We start from the raw sequence: 22,057 nt of genomic DNA, 5'->3' as shown, positions 1-22,057 counted from the left end.
CTTTGGATTATTTATTTTACTCACAACTATCACGTTAATACGGATAATTATATATTAACAATGTCTTTTTGTTTATGTTGGATTAAGTGTGTATAGGTGAGGGAAAGAAGATAGATGAATTTCTAGTAAGTTCTCGTACGTTAAGTCGATGACTTTATGTTGAATGATTTGATTGAATCGTAAAATAAATACGTCCGATCTTAATGAGTAATATGTAACTAAAGCTTTATCTCATGCATGGTTAGCGCAAGTGGTAAAAAAATTGATAAAGACTGATCTCTAAAGAGAACAAAATTGTTGTCTTGATAAAAAAAAAAAAAAAAAAAAAAAAAACTATGGTTTTTAGCTTAATAACAAGCACTCACATTATTCTATCTATTAGTGAATGGATGAGTTTCGTATGTGTTCAATATTGTATTAATTTATTGGCAAAAACTTGTGTGAGACGGTCTCACGGGTCGTATTTGTGAGACGGATCTCTTATTTGGGTCATCCATGAAAAAGTATTACTTTTTATGTTAAGAGTATTGCTTTTTGTTGTGAATATGGGTAGGGTTGACCCGTCTCACAGATTAAGATCCGTGAGACGGTCTCACATGAGACCTACTCTTATTTATTTTATACATCCCAATAATATATATTAAATGAAGGTTTTTTTTTAGTTATAGTTATTATAAATATATGGACTAAATCGTTGAATATTTCTTTAATTAAAAACTTGTTTTAAATGAACATAATATAATATATGGTTAAACGCCTAGTGTGATATATTTAGCAATTCTTGGTGCATTGAAAATTATTCATAGTTTTTTTTTTCGACAAAAAAAAATTTCATAATTAGATAGAATAAAAAATGTTGTCTAATAAAACAATTAAATTACCTAATAATGACGTGTAAATATTCAAAAAAATTAGTATTAATTGGCAATCTTTGATTGCCTTCTCCGTGGTCGGTTGGTCTATCTATGTATCAATGAGCATAAAAGTTAAAGAGTTGTTATATTGTTTGACGATTTTATGAGTATATTGTCAGACAGATTAACTCGATTCACATTTATCATGAAAAAAAATATTTTTAGTATAAAAATTAATAAATTTTATCGAGTTAAGTCGACATAAAATTGAAAAAATTGTTTTTAAGTGTTTTACTTAAAGTTTTTTTATTCAGAAAGTGAGTAATTTAATTATTATGTAACGCTATTAAGTTGAATTAACTTTACGTAACTACATCTTTTTCAATAAGCAAATAAAAGTTATGTTATTTTTTAATTATTAAGTTAGTGAGCCATATAATAATAATATATGATCTTTTATTGGAACTTAATAATATGGTATCTTCTAAATACATTAAATTATATTTCCCATAATATATTATTTATTATCAAGAAATAATTATAGTAAGAATAAAAGTCAAATATAAAATTTGATGGGGAAAAAATTAGTTCCTTATCATATTATATTTTATATCAAAATTTTCAAATTTATTTACACAATAATAACTAGTTTAAAAAAGGGATAATGAACTAAAAATGGAGGCCAATATATAATTACCGTTTTTAAAGATGGCGACTCCTGTCCTGCCCCACCTGCAGATCCAATACTACTACTATAAATACTCCGCGAGAAACAGCGTCCATTTCTCGTACTCGAAATTTTAACTCTGATTCTAATCGATTTTGAATTCGAAAGAGTTTTTGAAAATATATATAATGAATGCTCTTGCAGCAACCAATCGTAACTTCAGGCAGGCGGCTCGGATTCTTGGGTTGGACTCCAAGATTGAGAGGAGCCTTTTGATTCCATTCAGGGAAATCAAGGTTTTTTCTTTCTGTTTCTTGAAACGGGATTTTGTAAAGATTGATTCTTCGAAAGGAAAAAAAAGATCTTGGGAAATAATGGTTCTTGAAATTTTGAAAATGGTTTGATTTTATGGGCTGTGATCAGGTGGAGTGTACGATTCCGAAGGATGATGGATCACTGGTGTCTTACGTTGGGTTTAGAGTTCAGCATGACAATTCTAGGGGGCCAATGAAAGGGGGGATCAGATATCATCCAGAGGTACAGGGTTTTTTTAAAAATAATATGTATTTGTGCCCTAAAAAAAAGACTTTCGGAATTTCTGTTTCTCTCATTGGCTCTTTGTTTTGGAGTTTTGATTGTTGAATTCCGGTATAATGATTATTGATGACTTGAGTTGGATATTATTCTTGAGCAAAAGCATTAATTTTGTGGATTTATTATCATGATTCTTGAATGGTATACGTAATCCAAGATATTTGGGGAAGCTTCCCTCTCCAAGCTAGAGAACTTCAGAGTAAGATCAAACGGAGATTTCTTTCACGAGAAATTATCATCTCTGGTATCCTGCTAATAATGAATCTGAGTGTTCGATTTGATTTTTTAATTATTGTGAATTGTGATGTAGATGTTATGTTTCTGAAAAAAAATTGAGCTATGCATATTGAATTCTTGTCTTTATGCTCATAAGTTATGTTTCCCTCTGAGAAGTTGCTCGATTTGTTTTGCCAAAGGTCGATCCGGATGAGGTGAATGCTCTTGCTCAACTAATGACTTGGAAGACTGCTGTGGCAGATATTCCGTATGGAGGAGCCAAGGGAGGGATAGGGTGTGTACCAAAAGATTTAAGCACGAGTGAGTTGGAGCGTCTTACTCGGGTCTTTACACAAAAGATTCATGATCTTATAGGAGTCAATACTGACGTACCTGCGCCAGATATGGGCACTAATTCTCAGGTGAATACTTCTTTATAATCTATTCTATTGTGGATCACTGCTGTAATCCATGTCATGTGCGTGTTCATTTATGTTAGAATTTAAATAGTAAAGTTACTGAACATAATATAATATAGGATCTGCTTGGTTTGGGGGCGTAATGCATCTGATTTTTAGAATATATATTGATGTCCAACACATTCATTTCTAACCAAATGAAAGCAACAATTTGCAGACAATGGCTTGGATTTTGGATGAGTACTCGAAATTTCATGGTCACTCGCCGGCTGTTGTTACCGGAAAACCAGTTGTAAGTGAAAATTCAAATAAGTGAAGATTTTAACCGGTACACACACACACACACTCCCTCTCTCTCTCTCTCTAATACACCCACATATATGTATGGTATATTTATGTATACGTATGATTATTGTGAGAAAACAGAACTCATCTTACCCCTGCTTATGTTTTGTACATCAGGATCTTGGTGGCTCACTTGGTAGAGATGCTGCGACAGGGCGTGGTGTCGTGTATGCAATGGAAGCATTACTTGCTGAACATGGAAAGTCGTTAAAGGATTTGACATTTGCCATACAAGTATTTCTTTTATTATTTAATTACACCTTGTGTCCATTTTATCTGTCTATTAAATGCAATATCGTATTTTACACTTTTCTTAAGAACGAACTTAACGGTTGCACAGGGATTCGGAAACGTTGGATCTTGGGCTGCAAAGCTTATACATGAGAAAGGTGGCAAGGTCGTTGCAGTCAGCGACATAACGGGAGCTGTAAAGAATCCAAATGGAATCGATATACTGGCTCTGCTTCAGCACAAAGAGGCGACGGGAAAGCTATCTGATTTCAGTGGAGCTGATGCCATGAATTCCGACGAATTACTCACTCATGAATGTGATGTTTTAATACCGTGTGCTCTAGGCGGAGTTCTAAACAGGTATAACTTTTGCTCTTATAAAATTTTGGGGCCACGGTAACATAACGACTTGTATCGAATTTTTTGCTCACATAATTGCTATGCAACACAGTATGTTTAGTTGGGATTGAAAAGTTGAAGCATGGGATTCCTATAAAAAGGGCAAAAAAACAAACATGACATCAGCTGTTTCCTCGCTCTTTACTATATATTGATTTCATTTTTAACACGTTTATCCGCTGTCTTCGTACTTTCTGTCAATTTGTTGGTTTTCTTCATTGAAGAGAAAATGCCGGAGACATTAGGGCCAAGTTCATAGTAGAAGCAGCAAACCATCCTACTGATCCAGAAGCAGATGAGGTACCAAACTTTGTCGAGTTTCCTCAATTCTTTAAAAAGTAGTGCATTTTTTTTGTCACATAACATTATATACTTATGCAGATTTTGTCGAAGAAAGGAGTGGTAATACTCCCTGATATATATGCAAATGCAGGAGGGGTAACAGTTAGTTATTTTGAATGGGTTCAGGTAGCCGTCTCGTCTTTTCTTGTTTTTTACTAGAAAACCGATGGATTCTGATACTGTTCAAATGTGGGCAAACTAACTTTTACAGTACCTTTATGTGATACAATAAACATCATTTCTGAATTTAGATGGTTTTGGTTTTTGATTGTAGTTTCTGAAAAATCGGACTAATTTATCAATTCTTTTGCAGAACATTCAGGGGTTCATGTGGGACGAAGATAAAGTGAATCAGGAACTTAAAAAATACATGACTAGAGCCTTCCATAATATCAAAGGCTTGTGTAAATCACATGATTGTAATCTTCGTATGGGTGCATTTACACTCGGTGTGAATCGTGTGGCTCGTGCTACGCTATTGAGGGGTTGGGAAGCATAAATTCTTATGAACTCGGGTTTAACAGATCACGAAAGATTTAGAATATAAAGATTTTCTTTTTTTTTCCTTGAATAATTCTGTGTGTTGATGATATTTGTTACACATTTTATCCCTAAAAGGCAGTGAATGAAATTGATGGTTCTGATACTGGTTTTTATTAAACACGCTTCGTTTTTTTTCTTTTTGTTGTATAAGTCATATATAATTTTATTTTACTAATATATATGATTAAATTCGTCAATATCTTTAGATATAAAAATACATGAAAATAATTTTTTAAAAATTTTTTTCCAATAAAATATATTATTAATTCTCAATTTAAAAGAAATACAAATATTAGCAATATAACATTCTAAAATAAAGTGTTACTAAACAAAATACTTATTTCCTTGGCAATTGTTAAAAAATATTCTAAATTTAGAAAACAAAACGTGATTACTGTCTAAAATAATTAATTTATAATTTATAAAAACTCAAATAGGAAATTTATAAAAAGAGAAGATAAGAAAAACTGTATATATAACACAAAGGTGAAAAATATAATTTAAATTAATGGGAATACGAATTGTATAAATATATAATTAAAATTTACAACTTAATTGTTGGGTACTATACCAAAAGTATAGATACCTTCAAAAAAAGAGCTATGCTGTTTAAATGCAGCGAACACACGGTATTCTTTAGTAAAAGGCGAAAGAATAGTTCGCTTTGTGCTCACTGCACAGCTGCGTGTTTGAGCAGGAGTTGGAATTCTGTTATTTATAGTGTACCCGCTCTTCTTTTGTCGTTTAATTAATGCGATGTGGGAAAGTGTAATGGGATAAGGCTAGTGGCCGCTTGAACACCACTTCGTATTGTGGCTTGTTAGCCTCAAAGATCGCAACTTCACATGTATTTAGTGAATGGATTTAATTTATTTCTATACATGTGTTATTGAATCTTGAAACAGTTTTCTTCTCCTTTTATTACCAGAGCATCAGTAGATAAAGCCCGTAAAGGTGAACATTCAGATATTGCGGTAGTCGAGTTAACCGCACCCAAATAGACAATCCATTGCAGTTTGCACCCGGTGATTTCTGATAGCAATCAAAACTCCTTCCCTCACAGCAACCGACTCAGCTAGACGAGGCGAAAAGGTTTCAGGAAATGTCGTAGCAGCACCACATCTGATCATCACGAACAACCACCCTCACAGCAGTTTCCACATTGATTTCATCCAGCTGGAGGAGCACACCAGGTAGTTCGACGAGCCAAAATTGGAGATACACTTGACTAGTAAGAAATTGACCCCAGCCCAGAACCTCTGCCGAACATGAATCTTAACCTTGCTTGGAGTACGTGAGCCAAACCGGCCACAATGATTCTGCCACTGGTTTCCTCGCCATATATTTAACCGTGTACATCCCAGATTGGTTATAATGCCAAACCGAATTTTCGTCTCCCTCCACCTATAAGGTACTGTAATGTGTCTGAGTTCTGCATGACCAATGTGCCATTAGACTACTTTCAAAGGCATGCCAATTCCAATCCCACAAAGCCGTCAATAAAATCATGTACCTGCAAGAGTTCTTGTACAGGAGTCGGAATGGTGATTGGCGTAAAAGAAAGTGATCGCAGTAACAACATATCCCGAAATACATTAACATTTCGCCACGAGACAGTACACCATCGTAGTCCCCTATGAGAGCAATTCTCTACCCCGTCAAATGCTTCCCTACACATAGGATGGGTTATTTTCATGTGAAGCCAAAAAAAAAGAGATTAGGAGAAATATTTGGCCTTAAAGAGTGTGTAATTAGAAGCACGTCAGTAGTAGTTAGAATCAGCCAACTCATTTTGCAAGCCGCGCTTGGTTGAAACGTGTTATATCCCGAAAATCATTCCACCTTGAGATTTAGGCCGACACAGTTTCTTCCCACTTTATAACCCATGGGTAGATCAAATGCCCATCGCAAGTGCTTATGGTGCTGGCATCGTATTTTATGGTAAGATATTTTATGATATCAATTGAACAAAAGACAACAACAAAGCGTACAGTTTCAATATACTTAAACAAATTTGTTAATCATCTAGTCTTGATCCAAATTTGTTGACGCAAAAATTGGTTTGAGTTGGCCCCGGTAATGAGAATACAACTCGAGTTCATTTGGTTGGAGTTGGACCTCGATAACGAATCCAACTCAAGTTCATTTGGCTAATGTGTAGCAGAGACATTTAACCAAACACACGTGGATACAGAAAATTCACTAGATCTCAAGTTCATTCTAATGTGTAGCAGAGACATTTAACCAAACACACGTGGATACAGAAAATTCACTAGATTTCAAGTTCATTCGGCTAATGTGTAGCAGAGACTTTAACCAAACACACGTGGATACAGAAAATTCACTAGATTAAGCAGGGGCCGCGCGAACGCAGGCCCCCTCTACCACAAATAATGACACAGGCTCGACCACTTGGACGACCTTAGACAGACACCCCTCCAAAGTGCAATGGAGGTCGCCTGCCTAAGCCATGGACCTACTTGATCATCCATCGACCCTGTCCAGGTAAGTATGAAGCTTGGTGCACAACCATCACATTACATACGCATCCGTTCTTCCTTGACTATGTTTCTTAACGATGTGGGATAGGAAATGGAAATAAAGCACATCAAGCATACAAAACAACTAAACGATACTTGTGATCTATTTTATATCATTAAATTTACTATCGTTGTAATAATTGTTTTTGCTCTCCAAATCATGACAAGTTTTTATCCAGATTTTTATGTTTAAGATATAACAAATCATTATAGAGGTTTACATGGAGGACAAAAAATTCAATTTTTTGTTTTTTTTATGTAAATAAAATTGGACTAATTTATTAAAAATTTTGTTGAATTCAAGGGTTCATGTAGGATGAAGAGAAAGTTAATCAAGAACTAGAAGCAATTCCATAATAGCAAAAGCTTGCACAAATTGCCGATTATGATCTTCGTACATGCGTATTTACACTCGGTGTGAATCGGGTGGTTCGTGTTACACTACTTAGGGGTTGGGAAGTATTAATTCTTATTAATATAAGTTTAAAATATCACGAAAGACATTTGAATATCGAGATTTTTACTTGATTTTTCTTTTTGTTGAGATTTGTTACACATTTTAATTTATACCTTTTATGGCGTGAATGAAGTCATTGAGTTCTGATTCTAGTTTTTATTAATTCCGTGCATCCAACTTTTCAGTAAAAGATTAATCCTATTAATAGTTCTTAATTTATAATAGGTCATTTAATTTTATTTACTACAAAAATTATGATTTAGTTTCATTAACATCCTTCAATATAAAAGCTATTCAAAATAAAAATTTAAAAATATATTCATTAAACTAATCATTACTTCCACTTCCATTACAATTTATGTTTTCAATTTTTTTATTCAGTTCAAAAAATATTTCGTTCTTATTTTTTTCATCCTTTGTCACATATATTGATACTATTTTATCGTACAGGAAATTTTAATTGCTCTAAATTAAGCACGGTATCTTAAACGAAACGCAGATACTAAACAATATTATTAATCAAATTGTTCATCAATTCCTTTGCTTATATTTTCAAAATTGTTCCTGACATTTGTTCCCAAAAAAATATTATTAAAATAAAAAGTGATCTAATATATTCATATAATCTAGGAACTAATATAATTTATATCATTCAAAATTTAATTAGAACTTGGTTGCCTTTAAATTTAGGATTTAATCGTTGGTTTAATCCTAAAGAGACACGACCCCCTCTACTTGTGTCCAGTACTTTTGCAAATTAACTATATTAAAATTATCACATTTAGAAATTTAACTTTACTTTCATACTCTATACCAAATTTTGAGTAAAAAAATTCTTTCTTTTAATCTTCAGCTCAAAGTTAACAAATATATAGAAGATTTGGCCAAAATCAAATTAACCATGTAACTTGAATACATTGTTTGTATAATTTGATTTGTTAGTTAGGTATATATTTATTATTAAGAATATAATAAATTGGGCTATTTCAATTTTTGTATAGATAAATATATAGATCAGAACAAGTTTAAGGAAAAAATATAAACTCCCATGTCTTGATTAGTTCGACTTTGTTTTGCAAAATGCATTCACAATTTCGACCAAGCGCTGCTTTTATTGAACATTTTAGAAATAGATTCTAGACAAAAACTTGTATGAGACGGTCTCACGGGTCGTATTTGTGAGACGGATCTCTTATTTGGGTCATCCATAAAAAAATATTACTTTTTATACTAAGATTATTACTTTTTATTGTGAATATGGGTAAGGTTGACCGATCTCACAGATTAAGATCCGTGAGACGGTCTCACGGATCTCTGCGGTCTCACAGATTATCACATAAGACTCACTCTAAATTCTATTGGTGCTAACCTAATTGCGACTAATTTATTATTGAAATTTATTATTAATTAATTATTAATTATAAATAATTAATAGTACATAAACCCATAATAATACTCAGACTTGCTTGTTGGGCCCAACCCTAAAAGAGAAAGCCCTCCAAAAAGAAGCGTATGCTGCTTAAATGCAACGAACACACGGTATTCTTTAGTAAAAGGCGAAAGAATAGTTCGCTTTGTGTTCACTGCGCAGCTGCGTGGTTGATGATGTTATCAAATCTTTATTTTATATGGTAGGCTCTTCCCTTGATGTGTAATTTACTCGATGTGGGAAAATGTAAAATAATAATGCTGGTGCCATGTGCGGCCTGACACGACCTCTTCTCGACTTAAATACATTGGTTTTCAGCTTCTAAGCTTCAGATTTTTTTAAAAAATTCTCTACATCTAAATTAAAATAAGAGAATTTTTAAAGATTTTATTTGTTCAATCTTGTATTAGAGGTTTTTGTTTACGTAATAAATAGCAATAAAAATTGGATTTTGATCAATCAATTTTTTAAATAAAAAATTGTGTAACGACCCGTATTATTAATACGACCAAATTTTGAGTGTTTTCTTTTTTAAAAAAAAAAAGATAAATACTAGTGTTAAAAATATGGGATTTTTTTAGACAAAGATCAATCGATCTAGTGTCAAGGGTGAAGTCCAAAACTTGAAAAACAAATAGAAAACAATAATTCCAAAAAGATATGAGAAAACCTCAATTGTAAGACATGTATTTTTCCGAACTCATAAACTTAACAATTTGGTCCATCGGTACTCAAATAGGTGCAGTCTTTTATGTTCACTTGTCTCTCAGTATGAGGCTCTATTCTGCCACAAATATAAGAAAATAAAATTACGATTCAATTAACAGCTATAGTTTTTGACAAATTATTAAGTAATTTTTCTAAGATTTGCACAAATTTTGAATTGTGTATATAAAATTTGAAAAAATGAGAACTAAATATTTTAACTAAAATCAATGATATTTTTAAAATAAATTTGTTATTTAATAATTCGGCATGATTTATGAGTTGGAAAAATAAATAAGAATAAAACAGTAAGTCTACGGGTGCAAAGTAGGTTGAACGGAAGAGGAGATGCGTTGTTTTGATAATTTTGATTTGTTTGTCCTTAACCCAATATAATAATGATACTATTTTGAGTAATTATTGAACTAATAAATTATGTATACACGTTGTGTGTGTAAAATTATAATTGTAATTTATATAAGATTTTTTTAAATTTATTAAATACTTAATTTTATGTTTAATTTAATAATAATTGACATAAATTAGTGAGAGGTCATAGAGGAATTTGAAGGAATAATATTAAAAATACACTGCAATGACAATGTTGAGAAAAAATATTATTGTAAAGACAATTTTAAAAACAAAAAATGATATTTTTAGATAATAAATTTTTTATATAATAATATACATAGTATAAATGGTCTTCCACCATTATCTCTCTTCCATGCAACTAACATTGCAGCCGTTGCATTTTATTTTAAATTTTTTTGAAAATCATACTCAATTATTAAATATTAAATGTATTTTTTAAAAAAATATTTTTTTTACTATTAATTAAAATACACAAATCATTCCGATGTTTATAAAAAGTTATGGTAAGAATGGATCCAAAATTTTATGTTTGGAAGTCGCATGCTAAGTGATGACATCGTGTGGTGATGTCGGATCTAACAATTTTTAGACGAGGTCTTTGTTTCTCTCTTCAGACTTGTGGTATGTACGTTAGCTTCCTAAAACTTTATTATATTTGGGGTGTTAGAAGTATAGAAAGGAAAAAAATGATAATTAGATGAAACAAAACTTGAATCTCCCTAAAACTTTATTATATTTGGGGTGTTAGAAGTATAGAAAGGAAAAAAACGATAATTAGATGACACAAAACTTGAATCTCGGGTGTGAAAAAATATATGTCACCGCTAATAAATATATATTAGAAAGTCCATACATATATTTGATTTATTTTACACCTACTATGAACACATATATGAGAATCGTTGAGATGACACTCATTTATTAGATGTGATGTAATTATAAATCCAATATGTGAACATCATCTCAATGGTGCTCATATAGACGCTCACATGATGCCCATATCGAGGGCCACAGAGATCCGACATTACTAGTGAACTCGAATTTTAACTTAATAAAAAACATAAACATATTTTTTTTTATTCTTTTTTAAAATGTGTCCATTTACACTTTATTTTTTAAATTTAACTAGATTCTAAAAAGTGTTTTTTTTATTAATTTTTTAAAATCTTTTAAATATTGAAAAAAATAGTGAAAATAGAGACAAATAAATAAGAATTTAAAATAAACTTGAATATGTGATATTAAATTGTGTTAAATTTATGCGGTAAATGATCGGCGTAAAGGAAGTTTATTTTCTGGAAAAATTTTAATATAATATTAAGTATTAAATATGTGATAATTTTAGATTTATCAATACATACAATATGTCTTTCCAATTGTCAGTTCAAAGAAAGACATATCGTTGGCTGGATTTGTTATCAATATTTAATAAACATGATATTTAAGTGTATCACTTGCAAATTGTTATTTCTGTTCAAAAAATAAATATCAATATTATGTTAGGTATCTTTTATGAGCCAACCACTCGCATGCATATATTTTGTGATTTATTTAATTTAAATATATTCATATACCACGATTGATTGTTCCAGTACTCAATAGCTCAAACTTCAAGAAATGACAAGAGCATGTTATGATAATGCTAGGCTACATGGATTTGGACTATGCGTCAAGGGAAGATCTCCCCGCAACATTGATCGATGCAAGCACATGTGATCAAAAAGGTTCTTTAGAAAAGTGAGAGCGATCAAATTGTATGAGTTTGATGATTATGAAAAACCCGTTCCAGATACCCAATGTGGTACAAAGAGAAAGAAAATATAAGAGAGCACAGTACATAATGGAAATGCCAAATCTTTTGACTCGAGTAAAAGCATGCAAGTTGGAGTTATCATAAGACATAGCCGTGCATTTAGTCTTGATCTATCTGCCTGTAAAATTTATGAATTCAAAATAAGTTATAAACCTAGAAGGGTAAATAGATTCTGAATGAACTTATTGCGCAGTGCGTTCAATATGAAGAGATATTGAAACAAGATGTGAGTAAAAATGTTCACACGACATCTGACTATCAAAGTAATTGCACCAATAACAAAATGAAATGGATCAATAAGGACATGGACGCTGAAAGCACTGGGACTTTGCCTTCCTTTGTGAATGAGTTAGTCTGAAGGTCTTGGACATGGGGCGTAACTATTTTACCAGACGAACACCAAAATGGATCAATAAACTCTCCAAATTAGTCGCCTTTAACCTTCGCACAACGAGTTTTCGGGAGAGATTCAAGATGAAATATGTCTTCTTGAATCTCTCCAAGCATTGGACTTGGCAAGTACCAGCTTATCAGGGAGAATATCAATATGTTTCGACGGTTTAGCGTGATGGCAGGAAAAAACCTCCAACTGATTATATATTACATACATTTGAGGGCCTTCCGGATAACCAATTCCCGGTGATGAAACGAAGATTTGCAGACTATAGTTCTAATCTTCAACTAGTGCTGACTAACTGTAGACCTTTCGGATAACGGCCTATCTGGAACAATCCCAACTCATATTTGACTTTTGGAGTGTTTTGGGAACTATAGTGGTCAGCATTTCTTGGAGGACTACTTACTTTAGGGGTCTTATCTAGGGTAGGGGACTACATGTATTATATTTTGTTCAAATTTGTACAAATTATAAATGTGAAGTAAATTTTTCTTCTGTTGTTTTTTTGTTTGTTAATTTGTTATGTGATGTGCTAATGTGATTTGATGTCTAATGAAACTAGAAAATAATTTATACAACAAATTTATGGAACATGGTTTCTATATTTTTTTTGCTTGCCTAACATATTATATGGAAAAACTAAGCTGCCACTATTTGATGTAGTAACACGAGTCTCTTAATTAAATGAGAAATAGAAGCTTATATCCACACTAAAATATCACAAAAATCCATGTGAAATGTCTGATTGGTCAAATTTATGAGACTTATCTACGACCTGATTGATGAAAAATATTACGTTTTATTTCAAATGTTTGGTTTTCAATGCATATGTAGATCGAGTTGACTTTTCTTATGGATATTGATTCGTAAAATCGTCATATAAAAATATTATTATTAAAATATATCTTTCCAAATATCCTTTATCTGGTAATCTAACTTTTGACGGTAACTGCCCATTAAATATTTAATAGATAATACTTTTATCGTTGTTTTTTAAAACAAAAAATCTTCAAATTTCTTGGGAAAATAAATTCTCTCGTCTTATTTTTGGATTTAAAAAAACTTGTGTCCAATGATTGGTATTGTTTGGTCAGGCTTTCTAGTCCCTTCGTATTGGAAGCTATTCTAACTGAATTTGTATAGTATTTTATAATCTTGTTATGAAATTGGTTTTAGTTACATATCCTTAAAAACTAAAAATAATGTAATATGAATAGTGACAATTAGAGAAAAAGGTAAAATAAAGACAAAACTATCAAAGAAAATGTTTGCAAGAATTCTTAAGAGGCTAATTTTCGAGAACGAGTTTCTGATTTTGTGTGTAGTTATAAACACATCATCCAAGAACAAGTCAAGTGTTGCTTAGCTAATACAAGGTTCGGAGCGCACCGGATAAAATTTAAGATAATACAATATTCTGTAAATCATATTAATACTTGTGCGACAAACTCGTACAAAAAATATTGATAGAAGAACATTAACCAAAACATGATTATTAGATTAGTTGTATGCTATTATAACATATAAATAATGATTGATGTATAAAGTTATTTCGGACAAATTACTCCAAAATCTTTTTTTTTTTTTAAATGTGAGTAATAGGAAAAAATAGTTTTATTAAATTTTTTTATAAAATAAAATTTCAAAATACATAACCATCAAAAAATTTCAAAATACATAATAAAAAATTACCAAAATACATAATTTACAAAATGGTTACCATTTCTCACAAAACCAAGAAAACCAGTAGGAAAACTAATTAAAGCAAAAAGTATCGGATGCAGAAAACCAAACCATCCGTATAAAATGCGCACATCTCCGCCTCCGCCGCAGCTAGACTCGGATTCCGCGCAGGACTCAGCGGAGCACCGTCTTCGTGAGGCAGAGGATCGGCTCAAGGAAGCGATTAAGGACCTGCAACGCCGGCAGATAGGAGTTCAGGGAGGACTCCACCTGCCGTGCGACCACGCTGATGAGTCTTGCGTCGCCAATGCCGTCGGAAACCTCTGCCAGAGTTTTCTGTTATCGTACGGTATTCGAGTGGGGATCGGGATTCTCCTTCGGGCGTTTAAACTGGTTCGCCTGAAGTCATATTCATCTCTCCTGGATCTCAAGGTTTAGCTATATATTTCTCTTTTTTTATGTTTGTTTCTTTGATTCTCTAGAAAGGTGATTACTTGATGCATTTTCAGTGTAATCGCCAAATTTTTTGGAATAAAAGTTTGATCTTTGTCATTTTGACCCAAAAAATTTCGCAGTCTGTGATTCATTTTCAGCAACATATATGTGCTTCAGAAAATGCGTTTTGTGGATGTATTTATCGCTGTAATGGTTTACCTACTTTGACTATCATCATGATAACTTACAAATATTGTGGATAAAACGGGCAAGACAGGGAATTGTGTGGTAAGGTTAGCTTAAGAGGTTGTAATGAGTTTCGGGAAATATGCAAAGGTTTGGGGTTCTGGTGGCAACTGATAATGGTAGAATGAATAGCACAACATGAACGTGTTAACTGGGAGGTGTTAAAATTGATGCAAAGAGAATGTCATAAGTAGTCCAAAATCGAATTTAGACAGAAAACAAACTCTGTAGTCAACAATGGTTGATTGAGGAATTTTATAACAATAAGATTTAGAGTTGGAAGAAATAAAAAACCGATTATGGATTAATCTTTATGTGCATAAGCGTGGTGTTCCCGGATTTGATAGAAGATAAATACTTGTCAGAGTGTGCTATTACTTGGAAGAGTTTTGTTATTTGCTGGTCGGGGTTATTTAATATTTTGGTGGCCTATTTATTTGAATGCAGCAACTTGTTTCTGAGAAAGACCTTATAGTGAGAGAGGAAGCATGCCGAATTGGTTTGCTTTTTGGAGGATTGACTGGTTCCTACCATGCTCTTAGGTGTTTGCTGAGAAAGCTCAGAAAGCAAGAGACACCAATGAATACGTAAGTTAACATTTACCACTCATTTACTTGGTTTTTGACTGCACGTTACTTGATGATGTTATGCCCTTGAAGAAAATCTCAAAGTTCTTGATTTGATATTATCTCTTTGTTTGATCCTTTAATTTTTTTAAATAGATTTTCGTTGTATTATTTATCCATTTCTGTATGTATGACATTGTTAAAGGGGATGATGGGGCAGATTTTTAGCAGGTGCAGTCTCAGGATTATCTATCTTAGCATTAGATGATTCAAGCCGTAGGCGTACGCTCGCTCTTTATCTTTTGGCTAGGCTTGCTCAGGTATGAGTATATTATCTTTAATTTTCCTAGTTTTTCTTCCAGTGTATGAGGTACTATGACTGCTTTTGCATATTTTTACATTGTCTAAATTATATGATCACTTATCTAGTGTGCATATAACTCGGCTAAATCCAACAACAAGTTCCACCTTTGGGGAAGCCATTGGAGTCATGGTGACACTCTGCTTTTTTCGATAGCCTGTGCACAAGTAATTGACTTATCACTTTCTGAAAGTCTCAATTGTAACTGTTGTTTTCTTTTGGTCAGTATTCTGTTTTAGGGTCATGATCTCTGGTATAAGCTCTAGAACATATTATCACACTACAAATTATCTTTGTTTGTTACAGAGGATGCTCAATTTCGATTCCTTGTTCTAATGCAGTTCTTTTGTTCTCGATTTCCTAAGTATAAGCACATTTCAGGTTATGTATGCTTTTGTTATGCGCCCTGAAAGCATGCCAAAATCATATCAAGATTTCATTCAGAAAACGGGTCCAGTTGCTGCACCTGTGTACAAAGCTGTGAGGGATTGCTGTAGAGGTTCACCAGTAGATATAACCTCACTATCTACTTACTTGTCCAACAGAAGAGGATTTAGCACTGTGAAATTGGAGGAGCTTCCGGATATTGTTCCTTGCTCTATTATCCACCCTAATACCGACTCATGCTTATTTCACAATGCAAATGCTGCCAGAGTACCTTCAGGAAAACTTTTCCTCTATATTTCTCTTTGACATTTGTGCCCTTTGTTGTTCTGCGCATGCAAAAGGTACATCCTCTCATTATTAATGTTAAAAATTATGCCTTTGTAGTTTTTGCTGTCCATTCATTTTTTATCCAAAATTTTAAGAGGTTTGACCAAATAATGTGTTATCGATTAATTTATTCGACAAAATGTCCAGGGGGATCAAATAATTTGTACGCATTCCACTATAATAATTTCTAGTCACCTGATCTAGGCTTTTAATTAGAAGATGATGGAGAGCTTATTTTCCATTTAATCATTGCATTGTTGTGTAAGAATATGCCTTTACAGATCTTCCTTGTACATTTTGGAAGAGGATATTGATTATTTCTTTGTCCGAGCAAATATTCAAGTAGCGTCTCTATTATGCATTTATCGTGTTAGCAAATGGAAGAATCTCTGTTAATAGCTTAACGAGTTTGGAAAATATTTGGACTTATTCCTGTATAGTATATAGACTCTGCAAAAATGGGATTTACTAGATGATTTTGCCTTCAGTGTTGTAAGTTATATAGCTGTGTTCCTAGCTAAGTTCTAGTCAATGCAAATGAGTTATCATAATCGATTAGTGGGTAATTATGTATTGTCTCTTTTCGAAGTTCATGGATGCTCCAGTTCGAACCTGTTGGCTTGCTGTTAAAGGTGCTGTGCGCTCTACAACGTTCTTATCTGCTTTTGTTGGCATCTTTCAGGTACCATGTCCTGCTGCTTCATTTATATAACATTCAGCCATCATAACTGTACTGATTAACATATCCCGGCAACAAAAGGGGGTAATATGCATGCACAGAAAAGTGGCATTGAAGGACCACAAGCTCTTGTATTGGCTTGCAGGGGGGATCTCTGCCCTGTCTGTACTATTGGAAAAGAAAGCTAGACGTGGGGAGTTGGCCTTGTATGTTCTTCCTCGAGCTGGAGAATCTTTATGGTATATCTTAGTGAATCGCCATGTGCTTCCAGATATAAAAAATGCTGAGGTACAAAGGACTCTCCTTTATCTCGTTAAATTAATTGGGGAATTCTACCAATGCTTTACATTATTTATTGTTGAAATGCATTTGAGTGTATTAAGGTTATGCAATGTCTGATATGCTGAAAGCATGTTTATTCCCTCTGCTTGATAAGACCAATATCCAGAATCAACCATCTTTATTCCCTTTTCTTGTCCTAGAAAAGTTTAATATTTTTTCCAAAATTCCCTCTTCTCAATCGTACAAAAGAGTCTCCCTCAAAATGTAGTCCAATTTTATGCGAGTAGTTGAATCCCTGGCACAAGTAATGGTTTAGTTATTATCAACTCTTAACAAATTGATCGCAAAGATGTGGAGAAACTACTTTGTGGTGTGGTAATTAACCACGTTCTTTTCACTGCCAGATTAATTAAGCAACGGTGTATAATTGAAACACACTTGTGAATTGTGTTCGAGTCCGAATTCAAAAGTGTATTATTCTATCCCTGAGCGAACTTTTATTCTCAAATATCCTAGGTGGCTTTGTTCTGTGCATGCATGGGTGGAATCATGTATTACTTAGAACACGAACCAGATACTATGGCTCCAGTTCTTAGGGGCCTGATTCGCCGCTTCCTTGAGAGCAAAATCAGTAATCCAGTCCCATCAGCAAGTCGAAACGCCTCTTACGCATATCTACACACATTGGATGCCATAAAAAAGCCACAGATGCAGGATGGCCGAGAGGACGAAAGTTCATCTTCTCAAAAATACAATCTTGAATCTATTCCTGGACTCTGAGCTTGTTTTTCTCAATTGCTCAGCTGTGACAGCTATTATTTTAGGCATTGATTCGGAGACATTCATTCTTGACAAGAGAGTTCTGTCACTTTAAACACGGAGGAGGAGATTGAAGGTAATCTTGTCGTCTCTCCTTTGTAAAAGTAGTCATCATCCCCTTTTAGCCGCGACGTAAAAATTTTCGGGCCAAAATTTTTTTTTTTCAATTGTTCTTCATAAAACTGTATGTTAGGTGAAGATTTGAGGGTGATTTCATGATATGTAAATATTGCCAACTCCCATCTATATTAAGGTCAAACTGAACTTTTGTAGGATTAGAGGACTTCTATTGATGAGTCAATTGCAGTATTGTAATGCATTCGTATCTCTGATAAATAAACTTGACACATCTAAAAGTTGTTTTGATTCTTAAAATGATTAAGAAAAAAGTGAAGAACTAAATCATGGATTTCATCTAGGAGTGGTTTCCACAATGTGCTCAAGGATCGTGTACGCTTCTTGTTCGAGGTTATTATGGTTCAAACAAATTGATTTCTACGAGGATTTCTTCGGTAGGACCGCCTTTCTTGTTCTCGAAGAACACAATGATCTCGAGTTAACCGGCTAAAAACATGAAATGCCTTCATCCCGAACACCGTGCGGAAAGTTTTGAAACTTATCCTCCACAAATGTGATCGAGCATTGATTTTATTTTATTATTTTTTTATCTAATTAATATTTGTTTCAACATAAAAAAATAAATTAAGATTAGATGGTGTAACTCAATTTTTCAAAACCATATAATAGATGAAGTGATGAAGTGAAACTATCGCCTTGGAAGCTGGAATAACCTATGGTTTAATCAACATGGGAATATATATTGATACTCACTGAAAATTTAGGATTCGGTTCCGACAAGTGATGCTAGTCCAAATATAAACCTCGAATTTACTCTAGGCCTAAAATCACGAAGGAGGTCGTTAGAAGGGGACCTGGAGGGTATCTCGGCGTAGCTCCTTCGACGCTCAAGTCAGAGATTGAGAATATAATGAGAGAGCTGCTAAAGATACTGTTGAAAGTCAATATAGTGAATCCATAATTAGAATATCAAACTTTATATTTATAGGAGAATATCTGGGTCTGTCATGTGCCTCCTATCTTGGTTAGGAATGGGACGGAAGTCCAAAGTTTTGTTTGGAGATGATCTTGATGGGCTTATTCATATAATATCATATATAATCCACCATTTTCACGAGTTTAATTCAAATTATTATTAATATTATATCTTTTTTTGTTATGGTTGCCTCTCTTTTTTATGTGATGATTTGATTTTCAATTTTCGCATATATTTGTATTATCGTGAGAAGGAAAAAATAAATTTGGATCTTGATAAACATGATTTTATTTATTGATGATGATGTAATAATTGAGTGACTACTCATATTGCACCAATGTCTACAGTGTACCGAGGCAAATTTGCCCCCGCCGACATCTGAAGTCAATTCATGTCTTCCCACCATTTCTTAGTGCGTACATGGCATGTTTAATCTTATTATATAATATTTCTTATAAAATTGAATAAAAATAACTTTATTAATGATATCCTTTTTTAAAAATGAAGTGAGAAAATATGCGACATATTCATAAAGTATTACATAAAAATTCTTATGAAATCGTCTCATGAATTAATTTTGGTAGAAGAACCTCCTACTCGATCCGATTCATGAAAAAATAATATTTTTATATCAAAATTATTACTTTTGTTTTAGATATAGATTGAGTCACGTCTCCCAGATATATACATATACGATCGTCTCATAAAAAATTTATACGTATTATTGTTATTATTATTATTTGAGTTATTTATGATACAAGATATTTTTAATAATATTCAAATTTTACTAGTTTTGTTTTTAGAAATACTCTGATCAAATCACTGTGAAGAGATACACAAAATACAATTCAAAGCCCAAAAAACAATGTGAATATAATTAACAATATTAAATAAATTCAAAAAATTTAAACATATTTTATTTTAAAATATCATTCATAATATAAAGAAAAATTTTTTATGATTAATGTCCATTATATCAAGAAAAAATAATAAAAATAAATGCAATGATTATTAAATTGCTCCCCAGTTAGACTTCGACTGTGAATCACATTTTGGACTCGAATTTTACTAAATTTGCAATATGAGGGGAAAAATATAATTTGTCCTATTTTGGTTTCAGTTTATTATGTATTTAAACTTTGATTTCGTTGTATGAGCTTTTAACATTTATGTGCGATATGTGCATATATATTTAACATTTCTGGTAATAAATATATATTTTTTGAATTCGAGAGATTATATTAAAATTTGAAAGTTTAAAAATGTTTTTTTATAATATTTTTTATGTTACGAATCATATGATTATTTAACTAAAAAATTCAAAAGTATAATTAAAAATAAAGAATATTTATTTTGATATAATATATATAGATAAAATGAAATCTAATGATAATTTTTTAATAAAAAATAAAATATTTTGCAATTTAAGTGGGGTGTATTCAACGATGAGATTTAATGACTTTCACTGACTTTTTTAAATGATAGATTTTCGTGGATTTGGTAGATTTTTATCGACTTTTATAGAATCCCACAGATTTGTAAACAGAATTTCATGGACTTTTGCAGATTTTTTGCAAGATTTTTGTAGACATTTGCAAATTTTTTTTATTAATGATACAAATTTTGTACTTTTATAAATAAATATTTTTTAAAATTTTTTTTGAGCTAGTAATTATTTGACATAAATAACATCTTCATTTTGAAATAAAATTTATAATGTAAATAAATTTAATTATTTAAAAAATAAATATGTTTAATATATGAAAAAATTCACAATTAAATTTAACAAAATCAAAATTTCAATCCTCTGTCTATTTAATATGCATAAATAATTAATCAATAAAATTTTAATTTATAAGCATAAATTAATATATATGTATATATATGTGTGTGTGTGTGTGTGTGATATATATATAGATATAACTAATCAAAACATTATGAAATTTGATAAATTTTAAGCAGTCTTTATGAAAAAAATCTAATGTTCGTTATTATTAATATGATCAATGTCACTCCACATTCGATTTGCTATAGCATCCCTCTATGCATTTGCTCATTGTTGTTCTTGAGTGTCAAATATTTTATCAAAGTTGTTATCTTCGTAAAATTGTTCTGATGAAAGTTGTGGAACTTCATTATGTGGTTCAACTAGAAATCATCATATCGACTTTTCTTCCGAAGAAAATTATGCAATCTGGCACAAGCCAATACAAGCTCCGCATGTGATGTATATGGAAATGGATGAGCAATTTTGAATGTTTTGAACCGCAATTTAAATATACCAAATATCCTCTCAATTACATTTCTCAAACAAGAATGACGAAGATTGAACAACTCTTTTGCCTCTTTAGGGTGACGACTTTGGCCAGTGAATTCTTGGAGATGATAACGAACAATATGTTTGAATCATGGGCATATCCCTATCATGTGCTCTTGGAAAATTATGTAATGCGTCTTCAATGTTTCTCCTCTCCAACACTCAGTTGTGCAACAAACCATCTTCATTACAAATTTCTAATTGATATAAATTTAAAATAGTTTATAAAATCCATTCCAAATAATTTTAATTTAATATAATCTGTAATTTTTACACAAAATATCAAGATTTAATACTAATTAATAAGCACATAAAGTGTGCAGATTACTAATAGTTATAACATATGTCCGTGTTGATGATTTAAGAGTTTTTTTTTCAAAAAAATTATTTAGGTGTTAACATCCATACATAACAATTGATCTCTGAAGCATACCGATTACTTTTCCCTGAATATCCCTCCACTACATTACTCATATTCTTATGGCAAAAAAATCATAAAATAAAAGTTCAAATACAAAATTAGACGAGCAAAAAATAACTCAAACATAAATATTATAATTTAAGTAAAAATTATTATC

The 22,057-nt window shown here is 32.0% G+C and overlaps 1 protein-coding gene, 3 non-coding genes and 1 pseudogene across 4 annotated transcripts; 2 read left to right on the top strand and 3 right to left on the bottom strand.

The window, feature by feature from the left end:
* The first annotated feature begins 1,624 nt into the window (after positions 1-1,624).
* Positions 1,625-4,728, top strand: LOC140973850 (glutamate dehydrogenase A). The gene is made up of 9 exons (XM_073436944.1): positions 1,625-1,817; positions 1,945-2,058; positions 2,532-2,753; positions 2,968-3,042; positions 3,213-3,329; positions 3,436-3,686; positions 3,950-4,025; positions 4,107-4,193; positions 4,381-4,728. The coding sequence occupies exons 1-9, from the start codon at positions 1,710-1,712 to the stop codon at positions 4,564-4,566; spliced, it is 1,236 nt and encodes a 411-aa protein (XP_073293045.1). The 5' UTR covers positions 1,625-1,709; the 3' UTR covers positions 4,567-4,728.
* A 446-nt stretch (positions 4,729-5,174) lies between these two features.
* Positions 5,175-5,294, bottom strand: LOC140974692 (U5 spliceosomal RNA). The gene has a single exon (XR_012174848.1). It is a non-coding gene; the product is annotated as a U5 spliceosomal RNA (small nuclear RNA).
* Positions 5,295-6,963: 1,669 nt separating this feature from the next.
* LOC140974688 (U1 spliceosomal RNA) lies at positions 6,964-7,123 on the bottom strand. Its single transcript, XR_012174845.1, has one exon. It is a non-coding gene; the product is annotated as a U1 spliceosomal RNA (small nuclear RNA).
* Positions 7,124-9,084: 1,961 nt separating this feature from the next.
* On the bottom strand, positions 9,085-9,200 carry LOC140974690 (U5 spliceosomal RNA). Its single transcript, XR_012174847.1, has one exon. It is a non-coding gene; the product is annotated as a U5 spliceosomal RNA (small nuclear RNA).
* A 4,858-nt stretch (positions 9,201-14,058) lies between these two features.
* Positions 14,059-18,433, top strand: LOC140973849 (uncharacterized; annotated as a pseudogene).
* Positions 18,434-22,057: the final 3,624 nt, after the last annotated feature.

Source organism: Primulina huaijiensis, chromosome 3, assembly GCF_012295235.1.
Source record: "Primulina huaijiensis isolate GDHJ02 chromosome 3, ASM1229523v2, whole genome shotgun sequence".
Classification (NCBI taxonomy): domain Eukaryota; kingdom Viridiplantae; phylum Streptophyta; class Magnoliopsida; order Lamiales; family Gesneriaceae; genus Primulina; species Primulina huaijiensis.
The sequence above is the reverse complement of the archived record's forward strand: the minus strand, read 5'-3'. Positions and strand labels throughout refer to the sequence as shown.

Bases quoted from the DNA above. Each gene is read 5' to 3' on its own strand.
- LOC140973850 (XM_073436944.1), top strand. From the start codon at position 1,710: ATGAATGCTCTTGCAGCAACCAATCGTAACTTCAGGCAGGCGGCTCGG. The intron at 2,059-2,531 runs GTACAGGGTTTT...GTTTTGCCAAAG, and splicing joins GGATCAGATATCATCCAGAG to GTCGATCCGGATGAGGTGAA. The intron at 3,687-3,949 runs GTATAACTTTTG...TCTTCATTGAAG, and splicing joins CTAGGCGGAGTTCTAAACAG to AGAAAATGCCGGAGACATTA.